At 44.2% G+C, this 27,765-nt stretch overlaps 1 protein-coding gene across 3 annotated transcripts in view; it reads right to left on the bottom strand.

Moving 5' to 3' along the window:
- Positions 1-27,765, bottom strand: part of nme7 (NME/NM23 family member 7) — a 191,276-nt gene that overhangs the window by 40,230 nt on the left and 123,281 nt on the right. For all 3 annotated transcript variants that reach the window (XM_078559682.1, XM_078559683.1, XM_078559684.1), the window contains exon 9: positions 19,216-19,317. In XM_078559682.1, the coding sequence (XP_078415808.1) occupies positions 19,216-19,317 (102 nt within the window). The remainder of the gene's footprint in view (positions 1-19,215; positions 19,318-27,765) is intronic.

The following is a 27,765-nucleotide window of genomic DNA, read 5'->3' as shown; positions in this document are numbered from 1 at the left end:
AGTCGTAAAGGACATAGCTGCTGGACTGGGTCTGCAGCAGGTGGTGAGGGAACCAACAAGAGGGAAACGCATACTTGACTTGGTCCTCATGAACCTGCCTGCCGCAGATGCATCTGTCTATGACAGTATCGGTGGGAGTGACCACTGCACAGTTGTTGTGGAGACGAAATCCCGGCTTCACATTGAGGATACCCTCCATCATGTTGTGTGGCATTACAACTGTGCTAAATGGGATAGATTTCGAACAGATCCAGCAACTCAAGGCTGAGCATCCATGAGGCACTGTGGGCCAACAGCAGCAGCAGCACTGCATTTGAACACAATCTGTAACCTCATGGCTCGGCATACCCCCCACTCCACCATTACCATCAAGCCAGGGGATCAACCCTGGTTCAATGAAGAGTGCAGGAGGGCATGCCAGGAGCAGCACCATGCATACCTAAAAATGAGGTGTCAACCTGGTGAAGATATAACATAGGACTACTTGCATGCCATACAGCATAAGCAGCAAGTGATAGACAGGGCTAAGTGATTCCATAACCAATGGATCAGATCTAAGTTCTGCAGTCCTGCCACATCTAGTCGTGAATGGTGGATGACAATTAAACAACTCACTGGAGGAGGAGGCTCCACAAATATCCCCATCCTCAATGATGGAGGAGCCCAGCACATCAGTGTAAAAGATAAGGCTGAAACATTTGCTACAATCTTCAGCCTGAAGTGCCAAGTGAATGATCCATCTCAGCCTCCTCCGGAGGTCCCCAGCATCACAGATGCCAGTCTTCAGCCAATTCGATTCACTCCATGTGATATCAAGAAATGGCTGAATGCATTGGATGCTGCAAAGGCTATGGGCCCTGACAATATTCTGGCAATAATACTGAAGACTTGTGCTCCAGAACTTGCCACGCCCCTAGGCAACCTGTTTCAGTACAGCTACAACACCGGCATCTACCCGGCTATGTGAAAAATTGCCCAGGTATGTCCTGTACACAAAAAGCAGGGCAAATCCAACCCGGTCATTTACTGCCCCATCAGACTACTCTCCATCATCAGTAAAGTAATGGAAGGGGTCATCAACAGTGCTATCAAGCGGCACTTGCTGAGCAATAACCTTCCCCCCTACTCCCAGTTTGAGTTCCGTCAGGGCCACTTAGCTCCCGACCTCATTACTGCCTTGGTTCAAACCTGAATAAAAGAGCTGAACACCCGAGGTGAAGTGAGAGTGACTGCCCTTGACATCAAGGCAGAATTTGACAAGCGTGGCAGCAAGGAGCCCTAGCAAAACTGGAGTCAATGGGAATCAGGAGGAAAACTTTCCGCTGATTGAAGTCATATCTAGCACAAGGGAAGATGGTTGTGGTTGTTGGAGATCAAGCATCTTAGCTCCAGGACATCACTGCAGGAGTTCCTCAGGGTAGTGTCCTCGGCCCAAACATCTTCAGCTGCTTCATCAATGACCTTCCTTCCAACATAAGGTCAGAAGTGGGGATGTTTGCTGATAATTGCACAATGTTCAGAACCATTCACGCCTCCTCAGATACAGAAGCAGTCTGTGCCCAAATGCAGCAAGACCTGGACAATATCCAGGCTTGGGCTGACAAGTGACAAGTAACATAAGTGTCAAGCAATGACCATCTCCAACAAGAGAGAATCCAACCATCGCCCCTTGATGTTCAATGGCATTACCATCACTGAATCCCCCACTACCAACATCCTGGGGGTTACCATAGACCATCAACTGAACTGGACTGGACTATAAATACTGTGGTTAGAAGAGCAGGTCAGAAACTAGGAATAGTGCGACGAATAACCCACCTCCTGACTCCCAATTGAGGACCTTAAGTGGGCAATTAATGCCCAGTTAAGTGCCTCATCCCACTGCTGCTCAGATTTAACATGTGGTGGAAGAGGCCTGCACCCAATATGTAGCCCCACAGTTTTAACTCTGCGGGTTGCTGGCCAGTGATAGGGTCGAGAAGGAAGTGGGGACGGTTAATGCCTTCCTCTTCTTGGACTTTCTGTGTCAATCGGAGCCCTCTCACGTGGAGGAGATGATGGGGTATTGGTAACATCGCTGGACTAGTAATCCAAAGGCCGAGACTAATGCTCTAAGGACATTGGTTCCAATCCCATCATGGCAGCTGGTGGAATTTAAAATTCAATAATAAAATCTGGATTTGAAAGCTAGTCTCAGTAATGGTGACCATGAAACTACCATTGATTGTCATAAAAACCCATCTGGTTCACGAATGTCCTTTAGGAAAGGAAATTTGACATCCTTACCTCATCTGGCCTACATGTGTCCCCAGATCTACAGTAATGTGGTTGATAACTGCCCTCTGAAATGGCCACTCAGTTCGAGGGCAATTAGCGATGGGCAACAAATGCTGGCCTTGCCAGTGACATCCTCATCCTATGAAAGAATAAGTAAAAATACTGTCAGTAGCAACCGAACCTGGTATGGCACAGAACTGCTGGCCTCTGATTGGCCAGCAACTCTGTGAGGTAGGACTACCTCCTGGAGACAGATGGAAATCCCGTCTCATGCTAATTAAAGGGCCATTGCCCGAAAAATTAAAGTGGGACAAGCTGGCCAAGTGGAGGTGGGCTTGCCCCCGGTATTTACACTGCGATGTGAGGAGCATGCCCTCAAGTATATAATCCATTCCTGACACTAATAGAGAAGCTCAATCCAATATGGCAGGGAGTGCACTTCCGGGTCATAATGAACAGTGCTTCCTGCCCACCACTGGGACTCTTATCACATTCAGCATCTGAATAACAGGCACGGCAACACAGAATTTCAAGATCATGGGATTCAAGGATATGTTTCCCATGCAGCACTGTGATGCTCTCCATAGTGAGCAAAATATTTGAATGTTGCAATTAACCTGCACCTAGCCCTACACCTGCTAAACAGCAGAAGTAGCATGCAAAAGTAGAGCTAAACAATCCCACAACGAATGGGTCAGATCAAAGCTCTACAGTCCTGCCACTTCCATTTGTGAATAGTGGTGGATAATTAAACAACTAACAGAAGGACAGGGATCCCTAAACATCCCCATTCTCAAAGATGATAGAGACCATCACACAAGTGCAGAAGACAAGGTTGAAGCATGTGCAACAATCTTCAAAAAGTGCAGTATGAATGATTCATTTTGGCCTCCTCCTGAAGTCACCACTATCACAGGTGCCACTTCAGCTAAATCAACTTACTCTGTGATATCAAGCAATGGCTGAGAGTGCTGGATAAAGCAAAAGTTATAGGTCCTGACAACATCCCAACTGCAATGCTGAAGGGCATGTGCTACAGAACTAGCCACACCCCCCTAGCCAAGCTGTTCCAATACAGCTACAACACTGGTTGTACAACCTGACAAAAGTGGAAAGTTGCCGAGCTATGTCCAATCCAGTCATCAGTCTACTTTCAATCATCAGCAAAATGATGGAAGGTGTCTTGACAGTGTATTCAAGCAAAACTTACTCACAGATAATCTGCATTGGGTTCTGCCAGGATCACTTGGTTCTAGACCTCATTACAGCTAGTCCCAAACATGGACAAAGGAGCTGAATTCCATAGGGGAACTGAAAGTAACTGCCCTTGACATTAGGCAGCATTCACCTCAACCCCACTTTCCTGCCTGCTCCCCATATCCCTAGATTCCCTGATAGATCGATAAATTTTTGATCTCAATCTTGAATACTCAATGATGGAGCCTCTACAACTCCGTGGTAGACAATTCCAAAGATTCACAACCCTCACCTCAGTTCTAAGTGATGACCTCTAATTCTGAGGCTGTGCCTGCATGTTCTAGATTCTACAGCCAGGAGAAACAGCCTCTCAGTGTCTACCCTATCAGTGCCTTTTAGAATCTTGTGTGTTTCAGTGAGATCATCTCTCATTCTTCTAAACTCCGGAGAATATAGGCCCAATTTACTTAGCCTCTGATCATAGGGCAAGCCTCCCAACACAGGAGCCAATCTAGTGAATCTTCGCTGTACCACCTCCAATGCAAGTATATTCTTCCTTAAATATGGAGACCAAAGCCCTATACAATTATAGCACAACTTCCTTATTATTATACTCAAATCCTCTTGAAATAAAGGCCATTATACCATTTACCTTCCTAACTGCTTGCCGTACCTGCATACTAACTTTGTGTACCTAGTACGAGTACATCCAAGACCGCCTGAACACCAACATTTACAAGTGTCATGCCTTTGAAAAAATATTCTACTTTTCTATTCTTACTAACAAAGTGAATAACCTCTCAGTTATCCACATGATACACCATCTGCCAACTTGTTGCCCACTCACTTAACCTGTCTATATCATTTTGCAGTCTCTTTGTATCCTCCTCAGTTTATATTACCACCAACTTTTTATCATCGGAAAACTTTGATACATTACTCTCGATCTCTTTGTCCAAATCATTAATATAGGTTGTAAATAGCTGATGCCCTACCTCTGATCCTTGAACTTGTTACAGCTTGTCAACTTGAAAATGCCCTGTTTATCGCTACTCTCTGCTTCCAGTCTTTTAACAAATCCATGCTAATATATTACCCCCAACTCCAATAACCCTCATCTTGCATATTAACCTTTTTGTGGCAATTTATCAAATGTGTTTTGGAAATCAAAGTATACTAGATCTATTGGTTACTCTTTTATCTATCCTACAAGTTACATCCTCTAATAAATTTGTCAAACATGATTTTCTTTTCAGATGACCATGTTGATTTTGTCTGATCATACTAAGTGCAGTGTTAAAACTTCCTTAATGATAGATTACAGCATTTTCCCCAGATGACTGATGTCAGGCTAACTGGCCTGTTGCTCCCTGTTTTCTCTCTCCCTTTTTCTTGGATAGTGGTGTTACATTTGCTAACTTCCAATCCACTTGGGACCATTTTAGAATCTAGGGAATTTTGAAAAATCAGAAGCAGTGCATCCACTATCTCTGCAGCTATTTCTTTTAGAACCCTTGGATGTAGAGCATCAGGTCCTGGGGATTTGTCAGCTTTTAGTTCCTTAAGTATCACCATTTACCAGAAACTTAACTAGACCCATCCATGTAGCTACAGGACCAGGTCAGAGGTTGGATATTGGGCGGCTAGTAACTCACCTCCTGATTCCCCAAAATCTTTCCACCATCTACAAGACGCAAGTCAGGAGTGTGAAGGAATATTCCCACTTGCCTGGATGCTTGCAACTCCAATTACACCCAAGGTGCTTGACACCACCAAGAACAACGCAGCCTGCTTGATTAGCACCCTCCATCCACCACCTTAAAACATTCTCTCCCTCTACCACCAATGCTCTGTGGCAGCAGTGTGCACCACTGCAGCAACTCACCAAGGGTCATTCGACAGCACCTTCCAAACTTGCAACCTCTACCGCTTAGAAGAATAAGGGCAGCAGGTCCATGAGAGCAGCACCACTTGCAAGTTTTTCCCCCCCCAAGTCACAGACCATGACTTGGAACTATATCACTGTTCCTTCACTGTCACTGGATCAAAGCCTGGAATTTCCTCCCTCACAGCACTGTTGGAATATTGCAATTCATGGACAGCAGCAGCAGCTCAAGAAAAGGGCTCACCATCACCTTCTCAAGGGCAATTAGAGTTGGACAATAAATGCTGGCATTGCCAGCGATGCTCACATCCCATGAACATATTAAAAAAGGGTTGAAATAAAAACAGAAAATGCTGGAAAAACTCAGCAGGTCTGGCAGTTCTCTGAAGAGTCATATGGACTGGAAACATTGGGCAACATTTTCCCCCCGTCGGGGTGGAAGTGTGAGAGCGGGTGTGGGCGGGCGGCCCTCCAATCGGTGCCCCAGATCGGGGGTGCGCCGCCATTTTTCGTGGACAGGTCAATTAAGGCTATGTGCTTCCTGTGCGGGCGGGGGGAGGAATGCCAAATGCAGAAGTGTGGTCCTTCGCGCATGTGCGTGAAGGAGCGCTCCGATCTCCTTGAGACCAAGTGCTGCCTCAGGGTGACAGGTTCCCAAAGTGAAAAAGTTATTCTGTCGAAAATTTCATTTACCATCCATGTCCCCTCATGTGACAACGTCACATGAGTTGGGACATGGACATAACTTTAAATAAAAGTGAATCTTAATTTTTTAATTGAGTCATGAAACCTCAACCCGCCTGTGGATGAGGTTTGATGCTTTTTTAGGTGGCCACCAGCGCTCCCGACATGCCCGCCAACCTTAAGGTTGGACGGGCAGGTCCATTAATTAGTTTAATTACTTTTTGAATGGCCTCAATAGGCCGTTGACAGGTTGGCAGGTGCACAGCTGACTCGGCTGCGCCCCCACCGACCTGAAAATGTAAATGACACAGGATGACGTCGGGAGTTCCGCCCGATGTCATTCCGCGTCATTTTATGCATTGGCCGGCGAGCGGGTCCCGCCCCTGCTCGCCGACAGGAAAATTCTTCCCATTATCTCTGTTTCTGTCTCCACAGATGCTGCCAGATCTGCAGAGTTTTTACAAAATTTTGTGTTTTTATTTCTGATTTCCAACATCAGCAGTATTTTGCTTTTATTGTCGAAAAAAATTGATTTGGTTTGCAGCCCTCTGTTTATCCTTTCTTTGCCCAACCAAAAAACAAGTACAGGGAAATTAATGAGTTTTGGACAAAAAGGACAGTGACCCAACAATTACCTCAAAGAAGAAATAAAACATAATATCATTAACAAATGAGCATGGACATCTTGTTTCAGTCACTAAATAGGAGTATTTAAAAACACTTAACATTTTGGCCTAGGGCTGTGTGGCAGGATTGCCACAGATTTACCTATCCATCAGACATGCTGTCCTCACAATTGGCCTTGGTGCCACTGGATGATCTTTTTATATAGACAGGTAGAGAAAAAACCTGGCACTCATTAAGGTCCTCATTTATATATGGAACCTCATTAGGGCCTCATTTACATATGCAATCAAATTGGCAGTAGCCACTGGTACCAGCAGAAACTTAATCAAACATGACAGCTCTGTACAATTTTTCGTTAGTTTTGCTTAGTTAACCCTGATTTTTGGAGTGAAACCAATTTGAAAAAGTAGGTTATTAAATGTCAAAAAACTTTCTGAACAACTGTTATGCACATAATCACTTGAATAATTTTTAGTATGACTGGATTTTTCAATAAAGGGGTACAGAATTTTAACACTTAATGGATACAGATATAATTTTTTGGGGTTAACTGTCCATGAGGGCTCTCTCAATTGTCTGTCATAACTGCAGCAGAAGATTGCTTGAAATTCTACAGAAATTGTGTGACACCGTTTACACTATTTCCCTGGGGCTCCACAGATCTTCCATTGAAGTCCAGCAGACAATTGACAGAAGCCTGCGGAGATTCAACCGCTGTAAATCTAAGATAATAAAATACCCATTTACAACAAGGGTTAAATATTCCAACTGCAGGAATGCACAAATACAATTGCTATATTCATAGTTTTTAAAAATTCATTCATGGACGTGGGCTTCACTGGCTGGGCCAGCACTTACTGCCCTTCTCTAGTTGCCCCTGAGAAGGTGGTGGTGAGCTGCGTTCATGAACCGCTGCAGTCCATGTGGTGTAGGTACGCCCACAGTGCTGTGAGGAAGAGAATTCCAAGATTTTGACCCAGAAACAGTGAAGGAATGGCAATATATTTCTAAGTCAGGATGGTGAGTGACTTAGAGGGTAACTTCTAGGTGGTGTTCCCATCTGTCTGCTGCCCTCGTCCTTCGAGATGGTAGTAGTCATGGGTTTGGAAGGTGCTGTTGAAGGGGCCTTGGTGAATTCCTGCAGTGCATCTTTTAGATCGTACACACTGCTGCCACTGTGCTTCAGTGATGGAGGGAATGAATATTTGTGGATGTGGTGCCAATCAAGTGGGCTTCTTTATCCTAGACGGTGTCAAGCTTGTTGAGTGTTCTGGGAGCTGCACTCACCCAGGTAAGTGGGGAGTATTCCATCACACTCCTGACTTGTGCCTTGTAGATGGTGGACAGGCTTTGGGGAGTAAGGAGGTGAGTTAGTTGTCGCACAATTCCTAGCCTCTGACCGGCTCTTGTAGCCAAAGTATTTATATGGCCAGTCCAGTTCAGTTTCTGGTCAATGGTAACCCCCAGGTTGTTGATAATGGAGGTTTCAGTGATGGTAATGCCATTGAACATCAAGGGGCGATGGTTGGATTCTCTCTTGTTGGAGATGGTCATTGCCTGACACTTGTGTGGCATGAATGTTACTTGCCATTTGTCAGCTCAAGCCTGGATATTGTCCAGGTCTTGCTGCATTTGGACTGGACTGCTTCAGTATCTGAGGAGGCGCAAATGGTTCTGAACATTGTGCAATCATCAGCGAATATCCCCACTTCTGATCTTATGATGGAAGGAAGGTCATTGATGAAGCAGCTGAAGATGGTTGGGCTGAGGACACTACCCTGAAGAACTCCTGCAGTGATGTCCCGGAGCTGAGATGGCTGACTTCCAACAACCACAACCATCTTCCTTTGTGCCAGGTATAACTCCAACCAGTGGAGAGTTTTCCCCCTGATTACCACTGACTCCAGTTTTTCTAGGGCTCCTTGAGGCCACACTCAGTTAATTGCTGCTTTGTTGTCAAGGATAGTCACTCTCGCCTCACATCAGGAGTTCAGCTCTTTTGACCATGTTTGAACCTAGGCTGTAATGAGGTCGGCAGCTGAGTGGCCCTGGCGGAACCAAGGGAGCGTCTGTGAGCAGGTTATTGCTCAGCAAGTGCTTGATAGCACTGTTGATGACCCCTTCCATTACTTTACTGATGGTGGAGAGTAGGCTGATGGGACGGTGAGTGACCGGGTTGGATTTGCCCAGCTTTTTACGTACAGGACATACCTGGGCAATTTTCCACATAGCCGGGTAGATGCCAGTGTTGTAGCTGTATTGGAAAAGCTCGGTTAGGGGCTCGGCAAGCTCTGGAGCACAAGTCTTCAGTACTATTGCCGGAATATTGTCAGGGGCCATAGCCTTTGCAGCATCCAATGCCTTCAGCCATCTCTTGATGTCATGTGGAGTGAATCAAATTGGCTGAAGACTGGCATCTGTGATGCTGGGGACCTCTGGAGGAGGCCGAGATGGATCATTCACTTGGCACTTCTGGCTGAAGATTGTAACAAATGCTTCAGCCTTATCTTTTGCACTGATGTGCTGGGCTCCTCCAACATTGAGGATGGGGATATTTGTGGAGCCTCCTCCTCCAGTGAGTTGTTTAATTGTCCACCACCATTCACAACTGGATGTGACAGGACTGCAGAGCTTAGATCTGATCCATTAGTTGTGGTATCGTTTATCCTGTCTATCACTTGCTGCTTATGCTGTTTGGCACACAGGTAGTCCTGTGTTTTAGCTTCACTAGGTTGACACCTCATTTTTAGGTATGCCTGGTGCTGCTCCTGGAATGCCCTCCTGCACTCTTCATTGAACCAGGGTTGATCCCCTGGCTTGATGGTAATGGTGGAGTGGGGGATATGCCGGGCCATGAGATTACAGTTTGTGTTCGAGTACAATTCTGCTGCTGCTGATGGCCCACAGCGCCTCAGTGATGCCCATTTTTGAGTTGCTAGATCTGTTCGAAATCTATCCCATTAGGATGTGGTAGTGGTAGTGCCAGACAAACAATGGAGGGTATTCTCAATGAGAAGGTGGGACTTCGTCTCCACAATGACTGTGTGGTGGTCATTCCTATCGATACTGTCATGGAAAGTTGCTTCTGAGTCAGGCAGGTTGGTGAGGATGAGCTCACGTATGTTTTTCTCTCTTGTTGGTTCCCTCACCACCTGCCACAGGCCCAGTCTATCAGCTATGTCATTTAGGACTCGGCCAGCTCAGTCAGTAGTGGTGTTACTAAGCCACTCTTGGTGAAAGACATTGAAGCCCCCCCACCCAGAGTACATTCTGAGCCCTTGCCACCCTCAGTGCTTCCTCCAAGTGATGTTCAACATGGAGGAGCACTGATTCATCAGCTGAGAGAAGGCGGTATGTGGTAATCAGCAGGAGGTTTCCATGCCCATGTTGACTTGATGCCATGAGACTTCATGGGTCCGGAGTCGATATTGAGGACTCCCAGGGAAACTCCCTCCTGAATGTATACCACCGTACCGCCACCTCTGCCAGGTCTGTCCTGCCAGTGGGACAGAACATACCCAGAGATGGTGATGGTGGTGTCTGGACATTATCTGTAAGGTATGATTCCATGAGGATGACTATGTCAGGCTGTTGCTTGACTAGTCTGTGAGACAGCTCTCCCAATTTTGGCAATAGCCCCCAGAAGTTAGTAAAGAGGACTTTGCAGGGTCAGCAAGGCTGAGATTACCATTGTCGCTTCCGGTGCCTAGGGTGATGCTGGGTGGTCCGTCTGGTTTTATTCCTTTTTTGAGGCTTTGTAGTGGTTTGTTACAACTAAGTGGCTTGCTGGGCCATTTCAGAGGGCATTTAAGAGTCAACCACATTGCTGTGGGTCTGGAGTCATGTGTAGGCCAGATCAGGTGAGGACAACAGATTTCCTTCCCTGAAGGACATTAGTGAGCCAGATGGGTTTTTACAACAATCGACAATGGTTCCATGGTCATCATTAGACTTTTAATTCCAGATTTTTATTGAATTCAAATTCCACCATCTGCCATGGCGGGGTTCGAACCCGGGTCACCAGAGCATTACCCTGGGCCTCTGGATTATTAGTCCAGCGACAATTCAAATAAATATACAATAGAGGTGAGTATGCCATTTTTGGCAGATTCTCTTCCCCTTTTATATTTCCACACTCTATGGATTATTGGCAACAGTTTTGTGGAGTATAAACTTAATGCAGGATTGATCGAATTAACAAAGAAACAATTTTTTTAAAATGCAGAAAGCGGTGCACATTCACTGTCCCAGATAGGGATTTTTTACATACTCAATATGGGCTGAGTCAGCCATACCCATCTACAAAATTACAAAATTCTGGTGATAGACTGTCCACCAATATTCATTACAAGCCCACCAACTCCCACAGCTACCTTGACTACAGCTCCTCACACCCCTAATCTTGTAAGGGCCCCATCCCATTCTCTCAGTTCCTTCACCTCCGTCGCATCTGTTCTGATGATGCCGCTTTCAAAAACAGTTCCTCTAACATGTCTTCCTTCTTCCTTAACCGAGGTTTTCCACCCACGGTGGTTGACAGGGCCCTCAACCGTGTCCGGCCCATCTCCCGCACATCCGCCTTCACACCTTCCTCTCCCTTCCAGAACCATGCTAGAGTCCCCCTTGTCCTCACTTATCACCCCACCAGCCTCCGCATTCAAATGATCATCCACCGCCATTTCCGCCAACTCCAGCATCATGCCACCACCAAACACATCTTCCCTTCACCCCTTCTGGCGGCATTCCACAGGGATTGTTCCCTCCGGGACACCCTGGTCCACTCCTCTATCACCCCCTACACCTCAACCCCATCCCACGGCACCTTCCCATGCAGAAGGTGCAACACCTGCCCCTTTACTTCCCCCCTCCTCACCGTCCAAGGGCCCAAATACTCCTTTCAAGTGAAGCAGCATTTCACTTGCACTTCCCTCAATTTAGTCTACTGCATTCGCTGCTCCCAATGCGGTTTCCTCTACATTGGACAGACCAAACGCAGGCTGGGTGACCACTTTGCGGAACAGCTTCGGTCTGTCCGCAAGCATGACCCAGAACTCCCTGTCACTTGCCATTTCAACACACCACCCTGCTCTCGTGCCCACATGTCCGTCCTTGGCCTGCTGCAATGTTCCAGTGAAGCTCAACGCAAACTGGAGGAACAGCACCTTATCTTCCGACTAGGCACTTTACAGCCTTCCGGACTGAATATTGAGTTCAACAACTTTAGATCATGAACTCTCTACTCCATCCCCACCCCTTTCCGATCCCCCCTTTTCCAATAATTTATATATATTTTTCTTTTCCCACCTATTTCCATTATTTTTAAATGTATTTCCATCCATTGTTTTATCTCTACCTTTTAGCCTATTTTGATCCCTTCCCCCCACCCCACCCCCACTAGGGCTATCTGTACCTTGCTTGTCCTGTTTTCTACCCTTAATGTCATCATTAGCACATTTCTTAGCTAATATCACCACCGTCAATACCTCTTTGTCCTTTTGTCTCTGGCATCTTTTGGCTATCTCCACCTATCACTGGCCCTCTATTCCACTGTCCCACCCCCCCTTAAACCAGCTTATATTTCACCTCTTTTCTATTTTTCCTTAGTTCTGATGAAGAGTCATTCGGACTCGAAACGTTAACTGTGTTCCTCTACGCAGATGCTGTCAGACCTGCTGAGTTTTTCCAGGTATTTTTGTTTTTGTTTCACAAAATTCTGACTATTGGTTCTGTAACAAAGCTGCACAGAGAAGTAACAAAATTTTTTGTTAAAGTCAATATATGACTTTTGGTCACTGACACTCGTTGAGAGCTCACCGACATGTATATCTTATGTTTGCTTATGACTATGGAAAGTGTTTGTGTTGCTCTGTCAGAATCTTTTGAGTATTTGCACAGCATAAAGCTGAACAAAAGGCTCCCTCCTTTTACTTTTCTGAGGTTGATAATTCCACAGTGTTACTATAAAGGCACTTCTGCATTGATGCAAAATTGTTTCTGTTCTACAATGTCAAAGGCAGGAGTGTAAATTGGAAATCAGATCAGTAATCTGACTTCCATTTACATTAAAGCCAAGAGGTACTCTGCCATGCATAGTAGATTGCCTCACACTGTTGATCTTTACTGAGGGTGTAGTGTAATTACATCTCAAGGCAAGGGTAGACTGCAAGTGCTCAAATAGTTGAATGGTTGTCTTTAAAACACTTTAAACATAGTACAAGACTTCATAATGTTAGAATAAAGCATTTTTGTACAAAGCCAGTATTTGACTTTTGGCCACCAACACTCTGAGAGTCTATGGCCACACATACAATCCCAAATGCTTACTTGTGACTATAGAAAGTTTTTCTGTTACTCAGAATATTTTGAGGAGTCAACCATCAAAACATTACAAATCAGCTGTTTTGGTAGGCAGAACTCTGTGCAAGGTATAAGCCATAGGTCTCAGCATTAACTTATGTCTAATAGTGTGTATTAAAACACACAGGCACCAATTTGAGGTTGGCATCTAATTTATGTCATCCTTCTCCATTCGATGAGTGTTGGTGGCCAAAATTCAAATACTGTCTTTATACAAAAATGCTTTATTCTCATGTTAAGAAATCTTGTACTATGTTTAAAAAGTTCTAAAGACAACCATTCAATTAATTGAGCACTTGCAATCTTCCCTTACCCTGAGATGGCATTGCGCAATTTATTTTCATGTATATAGGTCAAATGCAAATGAATACTTAAAACATCAATAGCAATGAAGACAAAACGTTGTGAACCAAACATACAATAATAAAATCATACTACTTTTGAATAGTGAGTAACAGATATAATAAACAAAGTTTTTGAATGAATAATGCTAGAAGACAATTCTGGACAATGAGGTCACACAATAATCTTAACTAAAAAAGATTTTTTCAATTACATACAAACTTATTTTAATATTTGAAGAATGAGACATTCATGCACTTTTGAACTTAACTAAATGCTTGTCTTACATAGCAATAAATTATCCAAATTTGTTATTGCATACATTTTCATTATCTCACTTTCAAAGGTATTGTGAAACTATATTATAAACAAGAACAACAGTTCTGATATTTGGATTACTTCTAACTTAAATGTGTTAATATAAAAATTACTAGCGGTTTAGAACACAATGATAAAAGAACTATGCTTTGTGACCCATTCTCCTGATTTCTCTATTCTTATTTGCTTAGCATCCATCATTTCCTCAGGAAGTAGAGCAGATAAATAAAGCTTTATACCAACCCGCATGGCAAAATTGCTGTGACTCAAATAACAAGGGAGATGAGACAAAGGGTCAGATTTTCCTTAACAATGGAGCAGTCCAGTTCAGAACTAAAGAAACTCATCACATCTATGCTTGGCAGATTACAGCATGAGTCACAGCTACATGTGATTTCCTGACCAGAGGAAGCTGAACCAAGTATCACAAATATATTTATTCGACCACAAAAAGTAAGGATTTACAGCCACTACTAATACATTTACTTCAATTTTTCTGATTTTTCTCCTTGATTTCCATTCCTTTGAGTTTATTGTTCTACTATTTTTCCCTTTAAAAAAGCCTATTTGATAACAGCGTGCAGTGTATATAGATAATATACTATTTGCTCAAGATACAAATCAAGTGTTTATAATATACCAGATTTATTTTAAACTGATAAAAGCTAACTGTGGAAATCTCATTTAATTAAATGCAGAATTAATATGCATTGATTGATTACATATGTCTTTTTTTTAAGTTGGAGATAGATGAGGTTAAGGATTTGATAGAAGAGATTGGGGCCTAGAAATTTGGGCACATTGAAAGTTAGGACAGAAATGTGCACACACTTCCTGCCTGCCATATTCCCTTAGTTGGGCATGCAGGGGGAATAGTATGCACCTATAAGGTGAGGCCCAGGCCATCTCTGATATTGGTACCCTTAGCTCATTATGCTGGAGCCAGGGTGGTGCAAACAGGCAGCTGGTAAAGAGAGCTAATGTTGCATTCAGAAATGCTGCTTGCCCTGCAACAAGAAATTCTGTGGTGCTTTTGGTGCAAAAGTAGTGCAGTTCTGGTGCGGGTGCCGGAATTTAGTGTGTACATCAGGTACACTAATGTTATACCCATTCTAAAATGTACTGTCTAATAGTGCATGTATGCCAATGGCAGGAAAGTGAGGGCCAAAGCTGCTGTTTCAGAAATTCTGCTATTGACACTAGAATTGCACCAGACTTAAGTTAAACCTATAGAAAATGGGAGTAAGTTATCTGCGTAATCTGGAAAGCACGAAGTGGTTGAGTTCACAAACTTTGAATATCCACAAATATTGAACCATCAGCCTTTATGGAAATAATTTCTTTTTTCAGCTGCATAACTTAAGAATTCTGTAATGTGCCTTTTGATGATTTCAGATAGGGACACTTTTTGCTTCTCACATTCTGGCCAGGATTTTTAGGATGGCCGGGTTTCCCTTCCCACCATCCAAAGAGTTAGCGGAGAACACATTCCCGCCGATACTGTCTGTCTTGCAGTCATTTAATGCTCCAACAAGCCTTAATTAGCTGTCGACAGGACTTCTGCCCCTCACTCGGGAGAAAGTTCTGCCTCAGAGAGCTGCTGGCCAATCTGATGGGCCTGCAGCTGTCTAGTCTTTGTGGTGCCAGAAGCTGCAGTGGACAGGGCTGGGACTGCAAGCGGTCCCCGGAGTCCAAGTCCTGGGAGTCCAGGACCAGGTAAGTGTGGGGGTCTCAGGGCGAGGAGGTAGGTGGAGCGGGGGGGGGAGGGGGGGTGGGGGGAGGGTGGAGAGGCCAGGGAGGGAGGGAGCATCTGTAGGGATCGGGCCTTCTGGAGGTGGGGTGGGGGGAGCGGGTGCAGAGATGCAAGCTTCATGTTAAAAGGGGGATGCTAATGGAAGTGGTCGACCCTCCCGCAACCCCCACACTTCCTGCCCGGTCACCTGAACATTTTCAGGCTTCACCCGTGCCTAAACTCCTCCTGCCAGCCTGAAAACTGAGGCTGGGTGGGAAACGGCCCTTAAATGGTCAATAATTGGCTACTTAAGGGCCTCAAATGGGGCAAAGGCGGGCGGGTCTGCCTAAGCCTTGCCTATCCCACCCATAAAATTGCAGAGGTTGGGGCAGGTGGGAAGGCCATCTGAGAAATTTTACAATCACCTCCAACTAAAAGCGTAAAATTCTGGCCTCTATCCTGGAGCCGTTACAATGAGGTTCATTATGGCTATTCATATGCAAGTCCTTATATCGCAGGCAGAACAGGAGAAGGAAAACCAGATCAAAACATTAATTAACAATGGGAAGCCACTGAAGATGGAATAGACACATTTCTATGAGGGATAAGGAAGGACATCCTCCCAGCTGTTCAGGCTCAGGAGCCAGGGAATAACTTCTGTAAAGCCTCCATTCCCCACTGTCACACCTCACTTTCAACCATGACAATGTGAATGAAGAGACTGCAAGAAGAGCCAGCGAGCTGGTAGCTTGTGTTAGCTACTGTGGGAAGTCACTCAGTTTCTTTTTGTGGTGGGGGGGCGGGTGGGTTCAAGGAGGTGGCACTCACTGTCACAACTACCTCCCTCCAAAAAGTGAGCATCACATTCTTGTCACATTTCTGCTTCAACTCCAAACAAACCGTGCTTCTTACCCCATATCTCTGTTATGAGGACATGCAGGTTCAGCCTCAAAGTTTTGTCATTTAGTATTCTGATCTGGTTTCCAACCACGTTGCCTGCTTCCTCCAGTGTTGTCATTGCCCCTCTAAGTAGCAGTGGGTTTTATTCACTGCTGCTGTCCTGGGTATTTGCCTCTCCTTCAACTGTTTTCTGCCTGGTGCTCCCTCCCTCCCAATACCTGCCGGAATGATATTATGGTCTAGCTCCAGCCCCTACACTATTTTCTGCCACCATTGCATATCTGAAGCTGTATCGGCTCAAGGTTGATAGGGTATCCCAGGTGCTTCTGTGCCAAAGTACATAAGCAAATGAATTAAGGTAACACTGTATTTGCATATGTAAATTAAAGTTTGAAGGTCCATCAAGGTTCACAAACTAGTACCAACAACAAAAAGTTTTGCAGTAATTGTGCTTTCTATGGGATCCAAATAATTAAAATTCCTCTAATTAGTGAGGTTTGGTTAAAATGTTGCTATTTATTAATTCATTTCTTGTGCACACGGAAGAAATGAGTATGACAGCAGATATTGAAACATAGGGTGTGTAGACTATTACAATGACAGTGATCAAAGTCTGCCAATTGACTTTCTTACAACTGTTTAAAGTGAAGTTTTTTTTTACAAAAGGAAAGGAAGATGAAGTGCAAGTGAACGAGCAAATAGAGTCTATGCACTGAAATTGCTCATGTTCCTGCACAATACCAAAACATCTACATCATCGTAACATATCGTACATTCATTTTAATATGTACATTGAAGCGTAATAAATTGAAAATTCCAAGATTTTGTGCATGCTTTGTTTCATTCCTTTCCATCGATATCTCATTCTCAATTTAGTTTCAAGATAGGACAGTTAAGGTCATGTCAAGATTAATATCGCTAATACAAAGCACTGCTCTTTGGAGCACAGATGATCTAGTCAGTTTTTCTTTTTCTCTCCCACTAATGGAGATCAATCAAATTTCTTGTGATTAAGCAGTAAACTGCTAAAACTCACCTAATTGTAGCAATGAATATGAATATTAGTCATAGTTTGGACTCTCACATTTTAATAGGAAAGCTACTTGGTCAACTTTGTGGAAATGCTTCAATGCCTTTCTCATTTTTATTAAAAAGTGATATTTTTCTTCACTTTGTTTACAGTGAAATTAAAATCTCTTACAGTTTCTGGAGATTCTTTGTGGCAAGACTGAAAAAGCGACTTAGAAACTTGCTTTCCAGGTCTCCACAATGCCACTCCATATTTATCCAAGAGAAACATATCTTTTCTCTGCACTATCCCTATATTATGGGCAGCATTTAATGCCATATCCCGAGACACGTTTGGACACAGAAGGGCATTTAATCAGTGGAAAGGTGGTGAGTGGGACTCCACTGTCTTCCTGGCTCTGCCCTAATTAAGTCCAGTGCGGGAAAGCTCGTGGGTGGCCTTCCTGCCCACTGCCAATTGAGGCCCTTAAGTGGGCAATTAACCGTGGGGGACTCATCTTGTGGGAAGCCCGAAAAGAGGTTAAGAGGTTTTGGGGGGGAGGGGAGAGGGTGGGAGGAGGGGGCAGCTGCTCCCTCATTCAAAAATACAGTGCCTGATCAAGGGACCCGGCATCGAGTAAGGGGGTGCCCATTGAGAACCATGCCCCCATCTTTGCTGCTGACCCCCCACTTCCCTGCAACCTCTCATCCCGCCCTCACTCACCTTTGACCTGAGATCCCCTGGCAACCCTGGGCCTCTGGTCGGTGCATTAACAGCAGCAGCCGCCACTCCTGCTGGCATTACCTGCAGTGCACAGCCAGTGGCCTCTGATTGGCTGGCAGCTTTCAGGGGGCAGGATTTCCACCCTCAGATCCCCTGATCCAGGGCAAGGCGCACAACTGTCTACATAAGTGCCTCATTGGTAATTAATGTGGCAGGCTTTCCTCAAAGGAGGCAATGGGCTCTTAGCAGTTGACATGGCCCTCTGGCCTGCATTAAATACCGCCCCAAATGTGGAATCAGACTTACAAGCTCAACACACTTTTTCCTGAAATCCCAACATTTCAAATTACCATCCTCCATCTCTTATCTCAGAGAAAGCAGACAATTAGCCTTCGCTCCATTTAAAAGAACTTACTTTTATTCAGCATTGTTCATAATGCATATCTGAGTCGCCTGGAGGTAAACACAAGTACCATGGATAAACTCATCCCCAATTTCCCCTCTCTCTGTTTGCTGGGGAAGTTCTTTGACATCTTATCTTGTCCGGAAAGGTGAAATTACTAAATTAGAGTGGTGAGCCATCTTACAGCAGTCTTATGGTGTCAAAACCTTTTAAACCATAATGTTAAAGTGCCCTTTTTATCCACCTTCTATCGTCTCCAAGCAGATTATACAAAATGCAATCCAATTAAAATTATCTTCAGGCAAGATTCAGCAAGCAACTCTATTATCTCCTGACCTTTACTGGAAGGGTAATTTTATAAACTTGACTTTTTAGTTGCTAAAGGAAAATTACGGCAGATGGGTTTGTAGTTAATTGAAGGATGTTAATTTAAATGTATGTATGTAAATTTAAATGTATGTACCTTTCAACGTATGGCCTTACTTTTCAATTTAAATTGAGTATGATCATGCCATTAATCATGGCTGTAAAATAAATGTTTTTTAACATGGAATTCAATACTCAGTGATAAATGGAAATTTGTTACATACTAAGCATGGATCAGACAACTGATCTGTACACTTCACAAATGCAGAATATAAGATAGTGAGGCTATAAAAAAAAGGAAGTCACATAAACTGGCCTGACATATATAAGTGCTTTAGAAACTGGCAAAGTTCAGCAATTTACTCAGCAGCTTTTGAAATCTGACTGTAACTTACAGGGTCTGATGGTCCACAGCATTCTCTAAATGACTTCTGAATATCCTTTCCTTGGAATTCAAGGGCAAGACAAGGGCCTGAAGAGAGTTCATTTACCATACCCTGTAAAAGGAATACAAAAAGTATTGGTGCGGGTATTGAAAGATTGTGACAGTATCTTCCCCAGCCACGGTACTTACACATTGAAGCATAGTTATTAAATGGGAAATCGAGCAAGTCTCACCTTAAACAATTTCTGATTTAAGAGCAGTAATTCTTCAGATCTAAAATCAGACTAGTAATAATTGTTACTGAAAACAGCCCTGAAGCCCTGGTCAAGAGCAGGCTGATTTCAGTTCACATAGATTAAGTCAGTGGTGTTGTAATATTAGCTTAAATAAAAACAAAATATTGCGAATGCAGGAAATCTTTAACAAAAACAGAAAATGCTGGAAAACTCAGCAGGTCGGACAGCATCTGTGGAGAGAGAAACAGAGTTAACGTTTCGAGTCTGTATGATTCTTCTTCAGCTCTGAAGAAGTCATGCAGACTCAAAACATTAACTCTGTTTCTCTCTCCACAAATGCTGCCAGATCTGCTGAGTTTTTCCAGCTTTTTCTGTTTTTATTATTATTGTAGTATTAGCTCTTGTTTTAAGGAAATGATGAAAAATACTAAACTGAAGAAACAGCACAAATTTCAGGGGCAAAAATGTTCAACCAATTTAATAATATCCGGTAAATGTCAGTCAATTGAAAGATCAACATGAATAGACAGGATTAGTCCAAAATGCTAAACTGCTGAGCCAGTGCTTCTCAAACCTTTTCCTGGTGTGATCCCAATTTAATGCCTCCATCTTCATATGATCCTAGGGTGGAAATTTGGGTGGGAGAGGGGTGGGGGCACAAAAGCTGTTCAGCAGTATTGGGGGTGTGGGGGTTGGTGGGCTTCACTTGCTGCGAGGGCCTCTTTAATTTTGACTGTCGAGGGGTGGTGAAGAAAAGCAGTAGTTCAGCATTGGGGGAGTTGATGAAAAGGCAGGGTTTCTCCAAAAAACAAACACCTAACCTTTTCACAGGCTTATTTTGCAGCAGCAAATCGGGCCTCAGAGAGCAGTCCACTAGGCCATGCTCTCCAATAGAAAAATAACACAAAGATTTAAAGGGGCCTTGCAACAGTTAGAATTCAGTCTGAGCTACATGGCAACCATTGCATTACTGCCTCAGAGGTCGCTACCCCAAAATATTGTCTTGCAACCACACTGGGGTTGCAATCCACAGTTTGGGAAGTCCTGTGCTAAGCTTTGTACATACATGTAGTACATATTGTAATATATAAACTATGTTTTGAAGCAGATCCTTAATTACTGGCAGACATGATGGGCGGAATGGCCTTGTTCTGTGCTAAAATCTCTGATTCTTTGATAGAACATATATATTGCATAGTAAAATATTCATAGTTTTCAACAGTGATCCTGATGAACTACAAAGTTGGGAATTTTAAAAGTTGGAATGTTAAATTTGATTTTTCAAAGGAGAAATATGCTAATTTTCCAAAATAAATATTCCTTTTTCGCAGCCTGACCACTTAGGGCATTCAGGCTCCAACGATGTATAAATATGGGTAAATGGATTTTTTCAAAGTAATACAGGTGGCTGCCTTACATCTCATAGGACGATGGTTTGGAACGTGGTGGTCAACTCTGTGTTAAATATTGCCATTTGAGACTCAGTAGACCCACTCTGGCATGGCACTTTCTGCCGCATTTGCTGCAGAGGAAAACAATGGGCTGAGAAAGTTCACGATTCTCTGACCTCTGTTTTCTCTGGGCCCTCTCCTTGGCCAGCTGAGCTTTTCGTTTCTGCTTGCCTCTTCCAATGTCCTTCCAAACAGTCAGCAGCTGTCTCCCAGCTGTTAGTGTCAATGTCCGCCATCTTCATATTGCACTTGTAGGTGTCCTTGTAGTGGAGGTATGGATGCTCAGGGAGTTGTGACCCAGTGGCCAGTTCAGCGTACAAAAGGCCTTTGGGTGTATGGCCATCATGCATTGAATAAACACAGGCGTCATTGGCTTAGCGATGAGTGTATGTTGATGGAATTAGCACACTCCAGGACCTCTGAGTTGGTGACCTTGTTCTGCCAAGAGGTGCCGAGGATACTTCTGAGAAAGCGAAGGTGGAAACTGTTCAGCCTTTTCTCCTGGCTAGCGTATGTTGTCCAGGTCTCTTCGCTGTAGAGGAGTGCAGAGAGAGCAGGCTTGGTAGACTCACAGTTTGGTGTTCTCAATCAGGTTGCTGTTGTTCCTCACTCTCTTACACAACTTGGACATAACAGCTGAAGTTTTTCTATGCATGTGTTGATTTAAGCATCAAGTGACAAATTGATGATTATGGTGCCTAAGTATGTGAAGCTATAAACAACTTCCAGCGAAAAATTGTCAATGCTGATTGATGGCGGTATGGCAACATCCTGGACCATGACATTTCATGACATTTGTCTTCTTGATGCTGATGTTCAAACCAAATTTTTTTTTTTAAACAGACATGAGATAGTCTGTCCATTTGCCACTGATGGTGTTCCTCAGTATGGAATGTTAGTGTGGCATTGTCAGCATAGAGCAACTCTCTGATGAGGACTTGATGCACCTTTTTTCTTGGATCTCAGGTGAGCAAAGCTGAAAAGCTGTCAGTTCTGGTATATAAGTAGACACCCTCTGTAGCTGACCTGAAGGTATAAGATAGCAGCAAGAGTGTTGGCACCAGAATGTAACCCTGTTTATCCCAACTCCGGATCTCAAAGGGTCTGATGTTATCCCATTATAGCTGACCTTATCCATCATGTTGCCATGGAAAGAGGAGATCACATTAAGCAGCTTCGAAAGGCAGCCGTTTTTCTCCAGCAGCTTAAACAGACCACTTCTGCTCATATGGTCAAATGCCTTGGTGAGATTGCTAAAGGCAATATATAGTGGTCTCCTTTGTTCATGACATTTCTCTTGCAGCTGCCAGACTGGGAGTATCATGTCAATTGTAGATCAATGTAATACTTAACAATTTAATGTAAAATGGAAAGGGAATAAATCACATCACAGCTAAATTAGGTTATAGTATTTGCTATTGTGGCGAGAAGGACACGTCAAAGGCTGAGAATTCTGTGGCAAGTAACTTGCATTCTGACTCTCCGAAGCCTACAAGGTACAAGGACTGTGATGGAATACTCTCCATTTGCCTGGATGAGTGCAACTCCAATAACACTCAACAAGCTCCACACCTTCCAGGACAAAAGCAGTTTAAAATCTTTGAACTCCCTTCCTAACACCATTATAGATGTACCTATACCAGATGGACTGCAGCATTTCAAGGCGGCAGCTCACAATTACCTTCTCAAGGGCAATTAGGGATTTTTAAAAAAGACCGCATGATCGGCATCCCATTCACTCCCTTAAACATTCGTTCCCTCCACCATTGGTGCACATTAGAAGTGTGTACTGTTTACAAAATGCAGTGTAGCAACTCACCAAGGGTCCTTTCAACAGCAACTTCCAAACTCACAACCTCTACCACCTAGAAGGACATGGGTAGCAGAGCTGGTGATGGTTCCCATGCAAGTTCCTCTCAAAGTCACTCATCATCCTAACTTGGAAATAGATCCCCATTCCTGTCACTGGGTCAAAATCCTTTAGCTGCCTCCCTAATTGCACTGTGGGTGTACCTACACCACATGACCTTCTGCAGCTCCAGAAGGCAGCTCACCACCTCCTTCTCATGGGCAATTTGGGATAGGCAATAAATGTTGGCCTTGTCAGCGACACTCGCCTCCCAAGAACAAATGGAAAAAAAGCATAGGCCAGGATTTTCAGCTCGGTGTGCAGACACGTGCCCTACAAGCCCGAGAGTGAAATAGCATGCGATGACGTCGGGCGAGCGTCCCAATGTCATCACGCACTCGTGCGATATTTCAGTCGGCGGGCATGCACGAATGACGGCAGCACACCTGCTGGCAATTAAGAGGCCTATTAAGGCCCTTAAGCAGTTAATTAAGTAGAATTTATCGCTGCCTGTCCATCCTTATGGTTGACGGGCAGGCGAATAGGCCAGGTGGCCTTTGCATTTTTTGCGAAACCTCATCCGCAGGTGGGATGGGGTTTCCAACAGTGAGTAAAAAAACAATTAAAAATTTTTAATTCATTTTTAACATGTACATCTTCATGTGGGAACCTGTTTATATTATATATAGATTCTTCATTTTTCATTTTCAAATCCTTCAGGGAGCTTTCAGTGAGCGCACCCCCATGCATGTGCAAACTTCAGCACTTGCACTCCTCCCGCTCCCACCCGGCAGCGCTGAGGCTCTCAACTCACGTTTCACACTGGCTGCCATTAATTGGCCAGCCAGCGTGAAACTGCGGTCGGGGCCTGGTCGCGGGCAGCGGACCATTTTGCGGCCGCTCCTGGGCCCGCCCACCTGACAAGGGGAAAATCCTGCCCATAGAAATTAGGACTTTTTGAGGCACAGTTGCATGGTATTGATGATGAGGATGTAATGTAGATTACAAGTGCCAAACTGACTTTTTGAGGCACAGTTGCATGGTATTGATGATGAGGATGTAATGTAGATTACAAGTGCCAAACTGACTGCATAGTCGCATCTGTTTTGATACATGAAATCATTTATCCTTTCTAAGGTTCTTCCCAAATTTTTAGTGAAAGTTGACAACCAGGAGTCAGAATAAGGGCACTAAGGCTAACTGTAGGACCTCAATAAATGTCCTGAGATCAGATTAGAGGGTGAACTCAAGACCTTCTCGTCTATATTGCTGAGCAGCTTAAACGTGCCTTCTACTTATTCTCACCCTTGCACATTCCCTTAGGATCCGTTTTCTATGTGCCTTTATCTGTCTTAGTGCCACTCCAGTGGCTGCAGCATGGTTAGTGGAAAGCTGCTGACTTTCAGTGGAGGAGACAGCAGATGGCCTTGTTGAACCTCGAGCAGCTACAGACCTTGAAAGCCTGGCTACAGACTGCACCATCTTGGCACTGGCGATAGCAGTCTGAGCAGGCTGGCTGGCTGACAGGAAACAGCATGGGTATTGACACAGTGGCAGGGCAAATCCTGTCATCTTGAGAGAGGCCAGCAGGTTCATGCTTCATGGAGGCACTGTCATTCACCAAGGGTGACACCTCAGCTATCCTAGTAATCTGTTGGAGAGCAGAATGTCGGACTGCTTTGATACCCTGAAAGTCCCTTTATACATTGTAATCCACAGGCATGACAGCAGAAATCTGAGTTTGCATGGCAATAAACTGACCTTACATGACAACAGTCTGAGCTTCTACTGCAGCATGCAGATATTGAGTGGCTGTTACTTGTGCTGCAATGGAAGCTGAGACATTGGTCATCAGGTGTTGCATCATGGCTGGGTCCACAAGTTTGCAAATAAAGTTGGCCACCACTTCCATGCCAGAGGATGAGCTACAAGCTCTGTGACAAGCCCTGTGCCAAGTTGGTCTTGGAATCCTCCACAGTTCTTGCCAGTGACAGCTGGCTTTCTGGGAGGCTTCCCAATGCATCAAGCATTTGATTGTGCATACCCATCGATGTTCTTCAGAATTACTATCTGAATCCTCTGCAGCAGAACCCAGGTATAACCTTGCCCTTCTGTGCTATGTTTGCCTCCTGCCCAGGCTGCAATCCACTTGTGCCCAATGTCTCACCAGGTGCAGATTCCACCTCGAATCTATCCTCAAAATTACATGCAGTGTTAGCATCTAAGCTAGCTTATCATTCTCTTCTTGGTCTTCTTTTACCTTTTGGGTAAAAGCAAAATACTGCGGATGCTGGAAATCCGAAACAAAAACAAAAATAGCTGGAAAAACTCAACAAACTCAACTCATACGGACTCGGAACGTTAACTGTATTCCTCTCCGCAGATGCTGTCAGGCCTGCTGAGTTTTTCCGGCTATTTTTGTTTTTATTTACCTTTTGGAAGGAAAAAAGGCATAAGGGTAAGGTGCAGGACAGATGGGGCTGGTGACAAAATTATGGGGTACATGTTTGCACTATATGCAGCTTGTAAATCAGAACAGAATTTGGATGAGGAGGAAGTGGGATGCGAGAACAAAGACTAAGTATAAGGATATTGCCATCTTCAATGAGTTCTGTCCCTTTGCTAGCTGTTTGCCGATGATTGCACAATGCACAGCACCATTCGTGATTCCTCAGATACTGGAGCAGTCCATGTCCAAATGCAGCAAGACCTGGACAAAATCCAGTCTTGGGCTGACAAGTGGCAAGTATCTTTTACGCCTCACAAGTGCCAGGCAAAGACCATCTCCAACAAGAGAGAATCTAACCATTACCCCTTGACACTCCGTGGCACTACCATCAGTGAATCCCCCTTATCAACATCTTGGAGGTTACCATTGACCAGAAACTGAACTGGACTAGCCATATAAATATTGTGGCTACAAGAGCCGGTCATAGGCTAGGAGTCCTGCAGCGAGTAACTCAAGTCCTAACTCCCCAAAGTCTGTCCACCATCTACAAGGCACAAGTCAGGAGTGTGATGGAATACTTGCCTGGATGAGTGCAGCTCCAACAACACTCAAGAAGCTTGACACCATCCAGGACAAAGCAGCCCACTTGATTGGCACCCCTTCCACAAACATTCACTCCCTCCACCACCAGTGACAGAGTGTGTACCATCTACAAGATGCACTGCAGAAACTCACCAAGGCTCCATAGCCAACACCTTCCAAACCCACGACCGCTACCGCCTAGAAGGACAAGGGAAGCAGATACATGAGAACGCCACCACCTGGAAGTTCATCTCCAAGCCACCCACCAGCCTGACTTGGAAATATATCGCTGTCCCTACATGGTCGTTGGGTCAAAATCCTGGAACTCCCTCCTTAACAGCACTGTGGGTGTACCTACACCACAGGGGCTGCAGCGGTTCAAGAAGGCAGCTCATCACCACCTCCTCAAGACCAAAAATCAGGGATGGGCAATAAATTCTGGCCTAGCCAGTGACGCCCACATCCTGTAAATGAATTTTTAAAAAGCCCTGGCTCAGCAATGGACATCCCAATAATGGACAGTACTGTCCCCTCCATAGGGATTAGATGTACAGGCTCGCCTGTCCCCATCTGGTTAACTCTTGCTCCTTCCAGCTTTATTCTGCCTTGTCCTGCAAGAGAGGAAAATGTATGTGCCAGTAAGTGTTGTGCAATTTGTTTAGCTGATGTGGCTGTCATGGTTGAATAGCTGGCAGTGTGTGAAAGCAGTGAGTTGTGCATTGCAAAGTGTATGAGGGTGAGATGAAAAATATGAATGTAAAGTATAAGGTCTGATTGATACGGATTATTGTGAGTGAAGGGAATGTGGTGATTTGAGCAGTGCCTGAGGCATCAGGTAGGATATAGCATCTGAAGATTCATTCATTGACAGTGTCCACTCATGTGAGGTCATTGAACTTCTTGTGTCACTGCATCCAGGTCCTACAGGCATAACTCCTGGCATTGGCCTCCATGGTTATATGCTCCACTGTCTTTTGACCATGTATCTGGAGGGCCTCCTTTCCCTCTGTGGTTACAGCCACCTCTCCTCCTTTCCAGCTCCTCCACAAAGTGCACAGTCTGAAAACCTTGGAACCTTCTCTCTCTCCCTTGTTGTGCTATTCTTCACTCTTTCCCAGGTCAATTTCTCTTCAACTATGACAACTGCACCTGCCACTGCCAGAACGCACCTCTCCTTTAAGAGGTGCAGACTAGCTTTAAGTGGTACTAAAAATCAAATATTTGTCCCATGCTGATGTATGCTGCCAATGAACAGTGCAGTTAGCACTGACTGGACGCAGAGATCAAGGAAATGAGCAGGCAGCAGGATGTTGGCATACTTCCGGCATTGCAATAAACGGATGGGTGTTAACCACGCTTTGCAATCTCGTGCCCTTCTATCCAGTTCAGTCCCCTCAGTCTAAACCAGGAACTATAAACCATGAATTATAAATTAGCTTGAAATGAAGTACTGAAAGTGAAATAAATTGGGAAAGAAAGATGGGATTAAGAGACACAGACAGTAGTTTAAAAAAAATAATAAAATCTCCAGCGCTGATTAAATTCTTAAGGAACGAGACACCACTCTTGTAAAATTACATTTTCAGGGCATCACGTTTGACAGTAATTATGACTTATCATACGATTAAAAATAGACTTCTACCTGAATACACCAGCCCTTTTTGTCATGTTTAGCTGATAATTATGCAACTTCATTCCCTTGCATGGATTTTAATGCTGAGCTGTAGGCAAGATAATGTTATCATGTAGCTCGGGACGTGACATGGTTACTTGGACCAAGGCATTGGATTTCTGCGTTTACTTGGTGCATATGTAGTTGTTGTCCAATTTATTCCATAATCAAAGCGAGCACTATTAGCCTTATGATTAATCTCAATGTAAAATCTGGGCCAATATATACACCTCCTGGCTCACTGTCTAAAGATCAAAGTCATAGAAAGTATAGAATAGCTCCACTGTTAATCCTGATATTATGATGTGCATTTGACAGGAA

Source organism: Cetorhinus maximus, chromosome 16 (assembly GCF_964194155.1).
Source record: "Cetorhinus maximus chromosome 16, sCetMax3.hap1.1, whole genome shotgun sequence".
Lineage (NCBI taxonomy): Eukaryota > Metazoa > Chordata > Chondrichthyes > Lamniformes > Cetorhinidae > Cetorhinus > Cetorhinus maximus.
Note: the sequence above shows the minus strand (reverse complement) of the source record. Positions and strands in the feature narration are given on the sequence as shown.